The sequence below is a fragment of the Harpegnathos saltator genome, unplaced genomic scaffold, assembly GCF_003227715.2.
Source record: "Harpegnathos saltator strain DR-91 unplaced genomic scaffold, Hsal_v8.6 scaffold297, whole genome shotgun sequence".
Taxonomy (NCBI): domain Eukaryota; kingdom Metazoa; phylum Arthropoda; class Insecta; order Hymenoptera; family Formicidae; genus Harpegnathos; species Harpegnathos saltator.
This window is the reverse complement of record NW_020230091.1, coordinates 724335-742010: the sequence shown is the minus strand read 5'-3', so window position 1 is coordinate 742010 and position 17676 is coordinate 724335. Positions and strand designations below refer to the sequence as shown.

The window sequence follows — 17676 nt, the reverse complement described above, 5'->3', positions numbered from 1 at the left end:
ATCGAGTGGCCAGCTCGGTCACCGGATTTGACACCTCTCGACTACTTTCTTTGGGGTTATCTAAAAGATCAACTATACAAAACTAAACATCGGAATCTAAATGATCTACGAGATCGAATTCTTGATGAAGCGGCACTTATACCTAATGAATACACAGAAGATGCTGTTCCAGGTTTTTAATATCGATTAGCGCATTGTCAAACAATGAATGGTGAACAATTTGAGTATTTGATACATTAATCGCGCTTTCAATTGTTAATTTTTCTTTATGATCATCTTGCCTTAGCTGGCTGGATACTTCTTTGATCTTGCCTTGGTTGGCTGGATACTTCTTTGATCTTGCCTTGGCTGGCTGGATACTTCTTTGATCTTGCCTTGGCTGGCTGGATACTTCTTTGATCTTGTTTTGGCTGGCTGGATATTTCTTCGATCTTGCCTTAGTTGGCTGGACATCTTATCATAAAAAGCTCGATAACTTCGAAATGGCTTACTCAATATAAAAAAAATTATAGTATTTTGTAAAGGTCTGAAGAAGGGCTACAAGAATATGCACTAAAAAATAGGGGGTCCCATTTAAAAAATTCAAGTTGACCTTGTCCTGACCTTGACGACGCCACCCAAGGTCAAACTCATAATGTATCAGTAAATAGATCTTTTGAAACCCTAGAATTTTTATTTGAAACATTTTTTTCTAAAATGCTTAGTTTTTGTAATATTTTACCGTCCCGGTACTTTTTATACACCCTGTATATGGATAAATTCGGCATCAAATGCTCTTTAGATTTTATTCCCATGAAATTTTTCAATCTTAAAAATTTAATGAGTAGAGGGAGAGTTAAAAATTTTGACACTTTTAAAAAATCTGAATATACCGTTGCAAACAGTATAAAATACTGTAAAACTTTTGTAGGAAATGTTTTTTCATATGTCTCGTACTTAGAAGACTCGCAAAAAATGAAAATGTTAGTTTTTTCGAGGCATTATTTCACCCTTTAAACCTTAAGATATATACATAAAAAATACGTGCCTAATATTTTATGTTGTTGTACAACATATCTAAAGTCCATTATAATCGGTGGGACAGTTCCGACCCTTTCCTTGTAAGAGACCCATATTTTTTTTATCGGTAATGGCTCAGGTTTAAGGGGTCAAACTGTCACTCAAAGTTTTATCCTCTTTATGCTATCTCGATAATTATTGCAGATAGGAAAAAACTTTTTAAACAAAAATTGTATAGTTTTCTATGCCGTTTAATTTTTGTTTAAAAAGCTTTTTCCTATTTGCAATAATTATTGAAATAGTATAAAGAGGATCAAACTTTGAGTGACAGTTTGGCTCCTTAAACCTGAGCCATTACCGATCAAAAAATATGGGTCTCTTACAAGGAAAGGGTCGGAACTGTCCTACCGATTTTAAATGGGCTTTGGATAGTATAAAATAATAGTATAGAGATAGTATAAAAGGGATGAAACTTTGAGGGGCAATTTCACCTCTTAAACTTAAGATATAGGTATGTGATTTTTGGCTATACTACAAATATGCCAAGTTTCGTTGAAATCGAAGACACACTTCACGTATGTTCCTTGTTAGTCCAGATCAGTCCTAGTTAAAAGGTTAATACGAATATAGACGGCTATAGTTTCGCTGCAGGATTCTAATCAAATCTGCTGATATACTGCTCTATTTTACTTATTAAGATATTGCAACACTTGTAATAATAAAACATAATTTCATTTTTATATACATTTATTAACGTGAAGCTTCAATTACTGCACAATGCTATACAATGTTATGAAAAAAACAACAATAATACAACACTTCTCCCCCCCGCCAGATAAATTTTTTAAATAAATGAATTAGAAATATGGACAAAGTGTAAGTCTAAATAAGATAAACAAAATTTAGAAACTATATCAAAGATAAATATGTATACAGTGCATACCAAAAGTTCGGAGCCACCTAAATAATTTTTGAACGGTTTGAAATATAGGATTGAAATTTATAAGGATTCAATGGGATCATAAAGTCTATTATTTGACCACAAAAACACCCACCTCCACACCCCCGGGGGCCGGGGGGAAGGGTGAGCCAAAAAATTTCAAATGGCATGTTGGGTTGAGTGAAGGCTCGTTCAAAAGGGCCTTCCGAGACGAAAACAACGCGAGGTCGCCGAGGTCTCTACGATTTTTTTTCGCAGAGTTATGATCATTTGAACATTGAGATTTTGCGAGGGCCCACAGCGACAACAGAAGAAAGGTCAGGCTTCACGCGGGCACGCGCGTTCCTGTGTGTGCGTGCGTGCATGCATGCATGCGTGCGTGTGTGTGTGTATGTGTGTGTGTGTGTGTGTGTGTGTGTGTGTGCGCGTGTGTGCGTGCCTGCCTGCCTGCGTGCGTGTTCGGCCAACTAAGGCAATACCGAGATAGGAACACTGGCGTATGTGAAGGAATAAAAACACTAATTATTTAATCAAATGTTCAAATTGATGTCCTTCAACAACTTGGCAGTGTCTTAAACGAGCGTAAAACGTTTCAATTATATTAGTTAAAAAATCGGGTGTGATTGAAATTGAAACGTTCACTATTTTTTCCCGCAGCTCTTCTAAATTTTCGGACCTAGTCTCATAGAACTTTGTTTTCAAATACCCCCAGTAAAAGAAGTCTAATGGGGTCAGATCTGGTGATCTCGGTGGCCATTCTATTGTGCCTCTTCTACTAATCCATCGATCAGTGAAAACATCGTTTAGAATATTTCGAGCTTGCAGAGAAAAATGAGCTGGAGCCTCATCCTGCTGAAACCAAACATTGTGGAAAGCTTCTCCAGCAATATCTTGAATAGCCGGTATTACTTGGTTTCTTAGCAAATTGCAATAATTTTGAAAACAAAGATCTATGAGACTAGGTCCGAAAATTTAGAAGAGCTGCGGGAAAAAATAGTGAACGTTTCAAATTCAATCACACTCGATTTTTTAACTAATATAATTGAAACGTTTTACGCTCGTTTAAGACACTGCCAAGTTGTCGAAGGACATCAATTTGAATATTTGATTAAATAATTAGTGTTTTTATTCCTTCACATACGCCAGTGTTCCTATCTCGGTCTTGCCTTAGTTGGCCGAACACGCACGCAGGCAGGCAGGCACGCACACACACGCGCGCGCGCGCACACACACACACAGACACACACACACACGCACACACACGCACGCACGCACGCGCGCACACACACACACACACATACACACACACACACGCACGCACGCACGCACGCACGCACGCGCGCACACACAGGAACGCGCGTGCCCGCGTGAAGCCTGACCTTTCTTCTGTTGTCGCTGTGAGCCCTCGTAAAATTTCAATGTTCAAATGATCATAACTCTGCGAAAAAATCGTAGAGACCTCGGCGACCTCGCGTTGTTTTCGTCTCGGAAAGCCCTTTTGAACGAGCCTTCACTCAACCCAACATGCCATTTGAGATTTTTTGGCTCACCCTTCCCCCCGGCCCCCGGGGGTGTGGAGGTGGGTGTTTTTGTGGTCAAATAATAGACTTTATGATCCCATTGAATCCTTATAAATTTCAATCCTATATTTTAAACCGTTCAAAAATTATTTTGGTGGCCCCGTACTTTTGGTAGGCACTGTATATGCACCTAATTTTACACACAATATGAGTAATATTATAACCAAATTAATTAGTTTATTATTATATAATTGGAAACAAATAATAATCAAAGTAAAAAAAATATATATGTACATATATATGTATATATATAATTTCGATATTAAAGTTCCACATAATCATTACATTACACATTACATTATATATGTATATACATATCATATCATAAAAATATATTTATGTATGATATTAATTCATATAGTAAACTTTTCCGCAAGTTTTACATTAAAAATCGTCAAAAATTCAATAGATCAGGAATGCAATAAGAGTATATTTTGATTGTTAAAACTTATTATCTCCTGTAAAATCTTGTTAAGCTTTATTATGGCAGACTGAAACAGGACCCATTAATGCGTTTTCAAGAGGGGATTTAACAGGTCACACGTTTACGCGTCTACAGTGAATGAATATTTTCTTTTTTTGTACATACTAAGCGTGATCTGCAACACATCTTTATGTTTATGTCCTCGTAAAATTCTCTTTCACCAATGAGAACTTCCTTCCACAAAGAACGTAATATATATTAACATCAAGGGAAGTGTTTTGTAAGTTTCGGAAGATGCATGATTTTTAATATGTTGCCTGTTGAGTAAAATTGATTGATTATTAAATACAAATACAGCTCTCGAAGATAACAAATCAAAATAAACTGAAAATTAGGCAAGTCAGAGCTAACGCCAGTGAAAAAGCGCAAATAATAACAATACTATTAACAATAATAATAACGCTGATAGACAGACACAATTACAAAGTATTTATTGAAATTATTACAAATGTTATTTATAGGCAATTTTCATACTTATATGTTTGAGTCTTTGCATCTAAATCTAGTGATTTCCATTGTTTTTTTTTCTTTGCAACCTTTTTACTTGCGACAGTTTTCTTATTTATTTATATTATTGTAGTTACTTACACTGAGAAAAGTCCAAATATGAAACCGAAACGTTTATAATAATTTTAATAAATACTTTATAATTATGCCTATCCATCGGCGTTATTATTATTGTTAATAGTATTATTATTTGCGCTTTTTCACCGGCGTTAGCTCTGACTTGCCTAATTTTCAGTTTATTTTAATTAATTGATCATCCTATAGTCATGGCTGACAAGCAAAGGTCGAATGCCAATTCACCCAACCTGATACTGATACGGAGCAATGCAAAACTCATACACTAACTTACATAACCCGACACAGTCAACATGTTAAAATATATTGGCGAGTTTGATGATTCTTCTGGAATGCTATATCGCTTCGTAGGCGACATCGACACCGATTCTCGTGACAGAACCGTTCAAAAATTCTTCAAGTTCATCTCGTACCTTGTTTTCGTCCCTCAAACGATGTATCGAGCGTTTCTTCTTCTTTTCCGTCTTCTCTGATTTTTCCTTGTCTTTCTCCTTATCCTTTGATTTTTTCTTTTTTCTTTTTTCTTTCTCATCCCCCTAAAATTGATATTACAATAAAATAACAATCCATTTTACGATAAAAGCAAAAAGAGAATATAATAGGGGAATAAACGATGTATAAGAGAGATTGAGATATAATATTAGTATGACACAATAATATTTTAATCAGTTTACCCCATTACAGCATAACCATTATATAAAATATAATCCATCGACCTTCTTTCCCTTCTCTCTTTCTATCATTTTATTTCTATAGAATCATATACTATATAATCACATTACTACAATTGTTTAAAACGAAATAAATGCTTATAAGAAACGATCGCTAGATGTTAATATAAATAATCTTCAAATACAGAAGAATAATAAAGTTTGAACATATAATGACGTATAAGCCGAATATTTTTCTAGATTTATGTATTTATTTTTCCGCGGAAAATCAGCTTTCCACTACTAAACTATCATATATATCTCAATTTATATTATGTTTATAATAAATTTATATTATCAATATTAATGAGAAGCCTATTATTCATTCCCAATTAGTAAATTTACGCATTAACTGATTTTTATAAAATTGCGAAAAAACACATTAAGACCATGCAATCAGTTCTTGTAGATTTCTATTTCTTTTTAGTTATAAACTATAGAGCCTGCTTATAAGGTGTCCCATTTTAATGTCCTACCCCAAATAACTCTTCAGTATTAAAGTTTCAAGGAAAATAATCTCGATAAAAATTGTAGGGATTTAAGTGAGCTACCTTATGATGAACTTGACTTTGATCTTGACCTCTATTTTCAAGGTCATTTGAAGGTCAACTTGCGTTTTTTAAATGGGAACCCTTATTTTCTATTACACTGTTTTTTTCTATTAGTTAATTTGAACAATTTTTGTCTAAAACATTTTTTTATTTGTCTAATATTTTTTTAAGGTATTTGAAGAAAACTTGATATCTTTTTCAATATTTAATAACTTACGATATCTCGCTAATTATTTGTCGGAAGAAAAAGTGGTACTAGACTTTCTTGCTTTATTTAGTCTCAAGAATATATTGTTATAATAGCGCCCTGATTTTTGTTAATTTGATGATTTTGAAATTTCCAAAAATCAGTAAGTTAACAAAAATCAAGGCGCTATTGTAACAATATATTCTTGAGACTAAATAAAATGAGAAAGTTTAGTATCACTTTTTCTTCTAACACATCGTTAGAAAGATATCGTAAGTTAAATATTGAAGAAGTTATCAAGTTTTCCTCAAATATCTCAAAAAATATTAGACAAGTAAAAAAATGTGTTAGACGAAAGTTGTTTAAATTAATTAGTAGAAAAAAAAAGTAATAAAAAATAAAGGTTCCCATTTAAAAAAGTAAGTTGACCTTCAAATGACCTTGAAAATAGAGATCAAGGTCAAAGTCAAGGTCATCATAAGGTAGCTCACTTAAATCCCTACAACTTTTATCGAGATCATTTTTCTTGAAACTTCAATACTGAAGAGTTATTTGGGGTGGGACATTAAAATAGGACACCCTGTATACAAGGTGGGGACCTTATAGATTCGAAGATATTTAAGACCTTAATAACTATTAAGGTCTTAAATATCTTCGAATCTATAAGGTCCAGAAGAAGATTTGTATAACCAAAAGTACATGGTACGAAGGGGGCTATTATACAGCGATAATAATTTTTGTCCAAGTGGAGGTGCTTCGGAGATACCAAGGTCTTCATTTTTAATTTTTTAAATAGGCCCGATGTTTTTTTCCATAATATAATAGAGGAGCTTGAAATAAGTTCAAAACTCACGACACAAGATCATTGGACAAGATTTAAAATAAAGAAAAATCGATAAAAATATATTTTTATTATTGAATGAAATTTACGTTTACAAAAGATGTTCGAACGGATACATCGTGCATGATTGACTGACTTTTATTTTCTTTTTATTTTAATCTTATTTCAATCCATTTTTATGTCTAGTTTATCCTGAGAACATGCTCAGATGTTTTTCAGCAATGAAAATAGGTACTTACGTATTATCACTTCAATGAAAACAAACACTCTGAAAGACATCTTAATAAGTTCACCGAGGTAATAAAAGTAAACATGACAAGAGTTCTGAACTTGTTTCGAGCTCCTCTATTATATTATGGAAAAAAAACATCGGATCCATTTAAAAAAATGAAGATAACCTTGGTATCTCCGAAGCATCTCCACCTGGACAAAAATTATTATCGCTATATGATAGCCCCCTTCGTACTGTGCAATTTTGGTTACACAAATCTTCCTCTGGGCCTTATAGATTCGAAGATATTTAAGGTACTAACAGTTATTGTCCCACTCTATATATATAGGGTCCTCAAAAGTCCAGGAACGCTAAAATATTTCAAAAATATGAAAAGTACGAAAAAATGTTTGATACAAAAGTTGTAGGGCTTAAAAAGATCTATTTATTAGTCATATCAGTTTGACCATAGATGGCGTTGCTAAGATCATATGAAGGTCAACTTTGTTTTTTTAGATGGAACCCCCTATTTTTTCTTGGAAATTCTTGTAGCTTATCTCGAGAGCTTTCCAAAACACTATAATGAAGTCATTTTTTATTAAGTTCTTTCCGAGTTATGACGCTTGAAAGTTACAGTACCGCCGGCATTAGCATTACCCAAAGTGTACCACACGGAGGTGCGATCAGAGATGCTTCTCGGTCCACATATTCTAAAAACGAGTTGCGCTCGCTCGTATCTCGCTCTTTGTCTCTTATGTTTCTTTTTCCGATTATAATACCACATTTTTCTCTGAAAAATGTTGACCGAAAAAGAAAAAATATTGCTACTTATTTATCGAGGATTTGGTGACCGTATTAGATCATATCAAAAAGTAGCTGATCTATTCAATGTTACACATCCTGATTTTGATCCTATTTCTAAATCCACCGTTTGCAAAACAATGACTCGTTTTTTTGAAACAGGAACAGTTAAAGACCGATCTCGCAGCGGAAGGCCAAAATCCGCAACTAATGATGATAAGACTTTGGATGTTCTCCAATCATTTCAGGAAAATTCTTATTTGTCCGTATCAAAAACAGCACAAACCCATGATATCAGTGAAGGCAGCGTTTCTAACATTTTAAAAAAGCATAAATGTTATCCGTATACAATTGTTATCGCTCAAGAACTTATGGAAGATGATTTTGATAAAAGAATTCAGTTTTGTGAAGAACTGATGCATCGGTGTGATGATAATGCTAACTTTTTGAATTTTGTTATTTTTTCTGATGAAGCCACATTTCAAATAAATGGTGCTGTTAATCGCCACAATTGTAGATAATAGAATGACGAAAATTCACATTAGATGAATGATTTTCGCACACAATATCCACAAAAATTGAATGTTTGGACAGGGATCTGTAGTCGCGGTATTATAGACCCATTTTTCATAAATGGTGATTTAAATGCTGAAAAATACGAAAATTTATTGCGAGATCATATCATTCCTGAAATTGAAAATTTATTTGACGCAAACATGCAAAACGTTTGGTTCCAGCAAGACGGAGCAGGACCTCATTTTGCGGTGAGTTCGAGAATTTTTAAACCATTTTTTTCCTAATCGATGGATAAGTAAGAGAAATACCATTGAGTGGCCTGCTAGATCACTTGATCCTATCTCCTCTTGATTCCTTTTTTTGGGGACATATCAAAAGTAAAGTTTATGCGATGAAATTATGTAATTTGGAAAACCTGAAGAATCGAATATTGCAGGAAGCATCTCTGATTACTGTAGAACAAATAAGCCATGTGATCAATAGTTTCTATGAACGTTTAGTTCATTGCCAAACAGTAGAAGGAAGATATTTTGAACATTTGATTAATTGAAAAAGTAAAAAACAATAGCTTCAAAAATGTTACCTATGCACGCGCGCGCGCGCGCGCGCGCATGCACACACACACGCACACACACACACGCACACACACACACACACACACACACACACACACATACACACACACACACACACACATACACGCGCGCGCGCGCACGCACACGCACACACACACACGCACACACACGCACACACACGCACACACACACGCACACGTGCGCGCGCGTACTGTTACTTTCAAGCGTCATAAGAAAAAACTTAATAAAAAATGACTTCATTATAGTGTTTTGGAAAGCTCTCGAGATAAGCAAGAATTTCCAATAAAAATAGGGGATTCCATCTAAAAAAACAAAGTTGACCTTCCTATGACATTAGCAACGCCACCTATGGTCAAACTGATATGACTACTAAATAGATCTTTTTAAGCCCAACAACTTTTGTATAAAACATTTTTTCGTCTTTCATATTTTTGATATATTTTAGCCCAGACTTTTTGAGGACCCTGTATATATATATATATATATATATATATATATATATATATATATATATATATATTATATTCACTAAAAATATTTCATAAAGGATAATTACTTTATCTCTGTGTTTTTTCCTTTCCTTCATCACTGGACTGCTACCGTTCGAGCTTACGCGACGCATGCTAGTATCATCAAGTAATTCCAGATGAACGTTAGAACTTGTCACACTGACATCCAGACTTTTGTCGCTGAGTTCCAATCTGTCTTTTCTCGTGCTGGTACTACTCACGTCTTCTCCTCCCTCAGGACTCTGTCGCCATTTAGAATCACGTCGTAACCAACTATCAAAAGCATCGGAATTTGTTTCCGGTTGCTCGTTTGATTCATAATTATTAGAAATATGCAATTCTTGCTCTATGGAAGAGACTGAATCACGTTTGCTGCTTGGTCGTGGTTTCTCGATACTTTTTTCTGGACCTGATAGTGTTTCCAATTTATGTTTTTGTTTAAATAGTGGATTTTCCGCTAGTTTTGGTTGGACAGGTGATGCTACCTCTTCAATGGACGATAAATCATCCTCATAACCAGCTACTAAAGGATTCGCAGTTTCCATGTCACTAAACATAGAAAATTTTGTTTTTAAAGAGAACTTTATTTATGTTTTTTATTATTTAATTTTTTTTTATTTAAAGTATTATTTAAAGTTTTTTATTTATTTAATTTAAATATTTTTAAATATGAACGATTATACAACTTAAAAAATTATGTACAAACTTTACAAGAGAATAACATATAAACTCCCAATGTTTTTTAGAAATAAATTATAGAAGTAGCTTTGTACATATTGCTTTAAGAAAAAAGCTTTTGCTTTATTAACAAACATAAAGCAATAAACATATAAACTACATAAAAATATTAGTAAACTAGTAACCAACTGTAAAATTAATGTAAAAGAGAAAAAAAATAAAAAATAGGTTGCATGTTCCATTAATTTATTAATTGTTAGGACAAAATGAGTGTTCGGTTTATTTGACAAATTTGCTCGATCGATTGCGAGATCATTTTGAGAATATATCTATTTATTTTGATATATTTTGCAAGAATTTTTAATGTTTCTTTAAGCAAATTTTTAAAATTTCCTCACTTCTAACATCATAATTTAAAATAACAATAGTGAGAAAACAGGAGCCTTAAAATATTCAATAATTAAACTCATCTTTAATTATAAAAAAATAAAAATTTTGAGTAAAAGTAAAATATTTTTAAGATAAATCAATAGTTTATATAATATATAATTTATTTATTTTACGTTAAATTATTAAATAAAATATTAAATATTTTACGTGACTATTTCTAAATCGATAAATTTTTTGGTGTATATGCATAATATATGTTACAAATTTGATTAAACAATATAAAATATAAGAGTTTTTATTTAGAGAAAACAATTAAAATGTATAAATTATATCCTGTGCAACAATTTTTTCTACCAAAAGACAATTGCTCAATTACCTCTCTGAGTCTGCTTCCTCTTGTTGCACTTGCTGTATTTTTTGTGGCGAAATTTGACTGTTATCTTCTAAAAACGACCTGTCCAACAATCCGTCATCCGGTACAAAGTCCTCGACGCTGGTTAATGGCGCACTCAAGCTGAGATTCTTGATATGCGACAATCTGTCTGTCTCGTCCTCTTTTTTGTGACCAAAAATCTTTGACATAAGCGATTGCGGGCGATTAATCGAGTCTCTTCTTTCGCTATTGTCATTCACAGACTCGGTTGATTTAGCTGTCCCCATTTTCGAAGCAATATTTTGTGCAGCGGAAGACGATATTGTGATATGCGCAGACTTCGCAGAACTAGATGAATTATCCAACGCACCCGTTGTAGAGCTTTCTTTTCTCGGTAAGTTCAACTTGAGCTCTAAACTTTTCACAGGTATAGGATTCCCACCACCGATCGGACCTGGCATTGAAGCCGACCTTCTAACTTCTCCGGCTATATTTGTGCTAGTTGCTGTTAATGGTGTAAGATGATGACTGCTCATAGATGACGAAACAATGTTCGAAACTAGATTACTAGCAGATACCGAATCTGCAAGAGCCCTCCGTCGGTTCACAAGATTATCCAGAAATTTGTTATAATCTGCGTCATCACTATCCTGAAAGAGATCAAGCTCTTGGATAGTTAACCGCGTTTCCTCCTCGTTGGTATCGAGTTGTTTCAACAGTGTCTCACGCTGCAGCTGCAGGAATGGTAGATTAAAAAATTTGTGCAGCAACTTGAGACCGAAACCGTTTCGCATGGACGACTCCGCATATCTCACCTATGATAAAATTTAATTTAAAAAATCACAAATTTAATTTTAATTCGAAATTAAATAAATTTGTAATTATGATTGAATTATTAATATCATTTGATATAAATCATACATCGAAGATTTCAAATTATATTTTGTAATTATATATATTGAGATATCTTTATATATATATATATATATATATATATATATATAATTACTAAATTATTCTAAAATTAAATAAAATTAAGAAACACGATGATTTTTAAAAATAAATTTTAGTATACTTAGACTATAATTTGATTATAAAAAATATTGTGGCATAATATAAAAATATTTAATTCCAAAAATTAAGAAGTTATGACCAATGTCCATTTAGATTCTTGTCAACGAAATATTAATATTGAAACCACAATTTAAAAAATTATTTATTAGATTAGATGTAAAAAATCTCTCCTTTAATAATAACAATAACATCCCAGTAAGCAAAATGCTAGCAGAATGCGCGCAGATTGACGCCAATTTCGATCAGATCCCCACATCAAAACCATAGCCATCTGTCTCATTAGGCTCGTGTTTTGTCGACAGGACCTGCGTGACAGGCCGTGCGAGCAGATTGTCGGCAGAAACCGCGCAGGTCCTGCTGCCAAACTACGCGCAGAATCTGCGCGCAGAGTTTGCTTGGTTTCTGCCATCAATCTGCCGTCAAATTACTGCAGTCTTGCGCGGTTTTTGCTACAAATCTGCCGTCAAATATCAACAAGATCTGGCGCATATTTGACCGCCGATTGGTGACATAATTTAATATAACAGATTCTGCGTTAAATTTGTTGCCTATTTGCCATCAAATTATAATAGCAAGCTTTGCTCGAAATCTGCTTAGACAGGTTTGGATATCTGGGATTTTAGCATCTTAATAGTAACAGAATTATATTAATAGTTTAGAATTACCTGTGCAGTTCTTTCGTGCAATGAATCTATAAAATATGTTACATGGTCTGCAGTGACAGTTCTATGATGTGACATGTCACAATGATTACCAAGAACGATAACAGGTATGTGGCTAGGTATTTTCGGCAGTTCTCTTTGAACATAGTCAAATGTCCAGCTTTTAGTGATATCCATAACAATGATGACACCATTAGTACCCTTATAAACATCCAGAAACTCTGCATCTAACGCAGGCTCCTCAATAACATTAGTTTCTGCAGATGGGACATTGTCCATCTTCAGGCCCTCAAACCGTCTACGACGTCTACCACGATCTACGACATCCCATACCTCAACCTTGACCACATCATCAGTAGCTTTATAATTCCATTGTATACTAGCCACTTGTATTTCTTCTGTAGGTATATATTCCTCGATAAACTTTTGTCCCTGCAGTCTATAGAATAAACATGTCTTTCCTACATTTCTGTCTCCCTTTATTATTATTTTCACTAAAAATAATACATAAAGCATAAATTGTAACATAGTTTACAATATATATATATATATATATATATATATATATATATACACACATATATACACACCAACATATATATCAAATCATAATAATGAGCACTTGCTTTTATGCACTTACTGTTATATTGTACACCCTTGGAAAACTTTCTCTGTAAATTTGTTGGCATAGACTGATGGGCTGGCCTAGGAGATACATTGCCAATACCTTCGGACTTACCAGCTAGCCTTTTAATAGCAGAAAACATTGTATGATCCTTTCTCAGAGAATCATTTACATAAAAAGGTAGTCCTATAGTCACTGCTCACAAAGGAGCTTGCATGATAAATATCTGCAAACATAAAGATATTTAATATAAATAGAAATATATAACTTAAGATTACATGTGTGTACACATACACATATGATCAAAAATAACTTCTAAATGTAAAATATATTCAATATACAAAAATAAAATGACACATAGTTTTAAATAAATTCTTATCGGAAATTCCTCACTCTAATCAAGAATACTTTCTTACGACATTGTCATTAGAGAACCGTTCGATAAATTTTATAACATGAAAACTTGCAACATAATTTAAAAAATATGACGTACTACATAATCACATTTTATATACATCTAACAACTAGAGAATGTTTAATATAAAAATATGCTTACCACATGTTACTCGAATTGTATGAATTTAAGCAATCTTTTCGCTATCAAATGCCATTAGATGTGACGGATTGAACAATAGCTGTCACACAGCAGCTGTTTTTCTCTATAATATTATAAAGTTGGCAATACCAAATATACTATTATGAAAATTCAGCCATAGTTCATATAGAGAGAAGCCTGAGAGCGGGCATGGCTGCATTTACAGCGTTATGGAAAAGTTGGCTAGAGACCCTAAATATAAGAGACTGGTCAACGTTCTAGTTCTAATTCTAGTTGGATGAAAAATGGCGGACGCAGGTTGCATTCCATTTAACGCTTGCAATGGTCGCAGCGTTACTAACCAAACGACGAGCGATGCGTAACATATCGCGATGCGTAACGTATATAAATATTATTGCAGTAATTATAAATAAGTAATATGTAATATATAGAGGTAAGCATGAATTTAAACTAAAACTATGTGAATCAAAATAAGATATCATAATAAAAGCAATGGAAATAATACAACTGAAATATAATCTATAAATCTACAATCTATTAAAAATATCTTTTATAATTTATATATGTGAATCTGAAATACATAATCAAAACCGAAAATGTTTGCAGATAATGACGGGTTGTAGCATATTGGGGTGTAAAAACAGAACCGAAGGCGGATTTATATTAATTGGTTTTCCAACAGATCCGCAAAGAAAAATGTTATGGTTACAGTCCATTGGAAGAGAAAAGTGGCAACCAAATAAGTCATGTATTTGTGAAGTGAGCATATAATTATATGAAATACATAAATGGCCGTAGTTATGTAAGAAGCAACCAACCCACAAAATTAAAATTTTTGAATTTTTGTTACCAATGAGTAGTCCATTCGTCTTTCTATGTAATAGGAAAACGATCCAAGCCCCATGGGGGTCTAAAATTAATTAAAAAAACAGTTTTTATTTTCTATCAGTCGCACTATTTTTCCTAATTACGTCTTTTTACTAAATTTGTTTAAGAATTAAGCTTACCAATGTATACCTCTAAAGAGTAAAAACTTAACCATGCTTGATTTCTTGAACAATTATACAGAATTTCAATACTATCTGTAGTTTGTAAATCATGCGTCAAATCTTTATCTTTATTTTTCTCGAAACGTAGTCCATGTGGGTTAGTTGTTTCTTGCATAACTACGGCCAAATAATAGGAAAAAAATGTGTATCTTGCGATTGTACATATAGATCCATTTTGCTCCAAATATGTGGGAGAAACCTCGACAAGATGGTACGAAAAAATTGAGAAGAGATGCCATACCAACTATTTTTCCTATTTATGAAAAACAGTTACCTGAAACAACTAATATATTTCTCGATGAACATGAATTACAAGTACAGAAATTACGAACCACTGAAGGCGACAATGAACACATTGAAAAATCCATAAGCATTGATACAGATAACAGTCAATTTGAAGATAATTCTGTATTGTTTTCTGGCAGTTTTCAATCATATGATCAACTGAATGATTCAGGTATTTATATCTTATTATCTTCTAGTAATAATGTGAATAGAAATGATGAGACAAATATTTGTGTAGCAACATCATCATGTAATACAACAGCGTTTACATTGGAGCGTGCTGTTGAAGAAATACATTTGTTACAACAGAAACTAGAAGATAGAGGTATACAGGTAAAAGAAGCAAACGAAAAATTTACGAAATTACAAAAAGATCATGATAAGTTGAAACACTCGAACAAAATTCTCATGAATCGTGTTAAAAAATTCAGAAGCACGCATAAACTGCGACTAGAAAAAACGATTCTACATAAAGTGTTTAACGATAATCAAATTCGATGGTTACAATCAGATTCTAGTAAGCGACGCATTAGTAGTTGGTCAAAGGAAACTATTAAGAAAGCTCTTCGCATAAAAGCTTGTTGTACCAGTAGTGGTTATGCGCAGTTGATTAAAGAAAATATTCCGTTACCTTCACTGCGTACCTTAAGAAGATCTGTTGAAGGTTTGGATTTTTCCTCTGGAATATTAGGCAACGTTTTTGACGCTATGAAGGAAACAATTAGACAGTTTACAGACTACAGACATTACGATTGCATGCTTGGCCTTGATGAAGTAGCTATAACACCCGGTGAACAATTTGATTCTTGTACAAATTCACTTATAGGAAATTCTACTATTCCTAACAGTCGTGGTAATTCCTGCACAATTCAATTTGTAACAATATATAGGGTAAATGATAATTGATAATTGATAATTGATCATTTGGTTTCATTAGCTACTTCACACACTTTTAAGGAGAAAACACTACAGCTACGCATGGCTTGGTATTTATGCTTGCTGGCATATTTCATCGGTGGAAGCAAGTGGTAGCATATGAATATACTCCTGGTGGCTTTAATAGTGCACGTTTAAAACCTATTATAGAAATAATCATTAAAAAGGCTGAATCAATAGGTCTTCGAGTACACAGTATTACATCCGATATGGGAAGTACTAATCAAGCTATGTGGAGAGCTTTCAATGTTGGTTTGCATAGACATTCTACAATACGAAATTCTGTACCTCATCCAATGAATAATACTCGAAAGTTATATTTTTTTGCTGATAGCCCACACCTTTTAAAAAATCTCAGAGCCGCTATTATTAATAATAAACTGATAGCATTGCCAGACAAATTTGTTCAAACTCATAAACTATCATCGTGCGTTGTTAAATTTTCGCATTTGGAAGAGTTGGTACAAGAACAAGAAAATTTAGATATCAAATTAGCTCCTAAATTAAACAAAGAAGTCATTATTCTAACGCGATTTAACAAAATGAGAGTAAACAAAGCACATAATATGTTGAGTACACACGTAAGTAATGCTTTGGATTATCTAAGTGAAGAACGTCATAAAAATGAATATTTAACTACAGCGAGATTTATTGAAATTGTTTCCAAATGGTTTGCTCTGATTACTACGCACGATGAAATACTTGCTTTAAGAAAGAAACCTGGAAATGAGAAATCAGAAGAAACATATACACAAACCATAGCATTTTTGAAATCATATATTGATTTATTTTGCGAAATGAAAGTAGGAAACCAAGGTGTATTCAAACCCGTACAAACTGGCCTTATTATAACAACCAAATCTTATATCGAAGTAGCTGAGTATTTAATTAAAGAACGCCATTATTTATACGTAATAGGAGCTCGTTTTTCTAACGATTTTGTTGAAAATCTCTTTTCAAATATTAGGAAAAAATTTTCCACACCGAACGCACTGCAGTTTAAACAAAGTTTAAAAATATTCACTGTTTCTCAGTATTTGCAAAACCTATCAAACACTAATTATAAACAAGATAGTGGTGATTTGTTGGCTGACTTTTTAAAACGTCCTATGCGACAACGTGTAAATAAAGAATGTACACAAATGCTTGTAATTCCACCTGAAATTGAAACCAAAATAATGAAATTAGATAATCTGGAATTAAATTCATTATATTATGTATGTGGTTATATTATCACTAGTATATGTAAAACTTACAAAGTGTGCCCAGATTGTATTGATTCTGCTGGATCAAAGACGTATGATCCCAATATAACATATTCACGTTTAGTTAGTATAAAATGTTATCGAAAGAATACATTATTTTTTATTAACAAAAATACCTTCTATTATTTTCTTGAAATGAATATTATTATTAAAAGATATTTGAATTATGTTAAAACGGTAAATTGTGATATTATTCCTTTTTTTATTACAAAAATGAATAATATTGTCTGCGATACCTTAAAAGATTGTCACACATTAGGTTACAAAATAAAACTG

General features: G+C 33.0%; 2 protein-coding genes across 3 annotated transcripts; one reads left to right on the top strand and one right to left on the bottom strand.

Annotated features, from left to right (window-relative positions):
• Positions 1-3869: 3869 nt before the first annotated feature.
• LOC105187690 (rab-like protein 6) lies at positions 3870-13961 on the bottom strand. Of its 2 annotated transcripts, XM_011148644.3 has the most exons (7): positions 13866-13961; positions 13325-13535; positions 12688-13178; positions 10952-11763; positions 9555-10056; positions 4999-5121; positions 3871-4260 (listed from the first exon to the last, which is right to left on the bottom strand). In XM_011148644.3, the coding sequence occupies exons 2-7, from the start codon at positions 13449-13451 to the stop codon at positions 4249-4251; spliced, it is 2067 nt and encodes a 688-aa protein (XP_011146946.1). In that variant the 5' UTR covers positions 13452-13535; positions 13866-13961; the 3' UTR covers positions 3871-4248. The 2 variants fall into 2 exon arrangements, with proteins under 2 accessions (XP_011146945.1, XP_011146946.1); XM_011148643.3 differs by having other exon boundaries at positions 3870-5121.
• Positions 13962-14095: 134 nt separating this feature from the next.
• Positions 14096-17355, top strand: LOC112588802 (uncharacterized). The gene is made up of 4 exons (XM_025299929.1): positions 14096-14298; positions 14472-14624; positions 15083-15371; positions 15438-17355. The coding sequence occupies exons 2-4, from the start codon at positions 14475-14477 to the stop codon at positions 16103-16105; spliced, it is 1107 nt and encodes a 368-aa protein (XP_025155714.1). The 5' UTR covers positions 14096-14298; positions 14472-14474; the 3' UTR covers positions 16106-17355.
• The last annotated feature ends 321 nt before the right edge of the window (positions 17356-17676 follow it).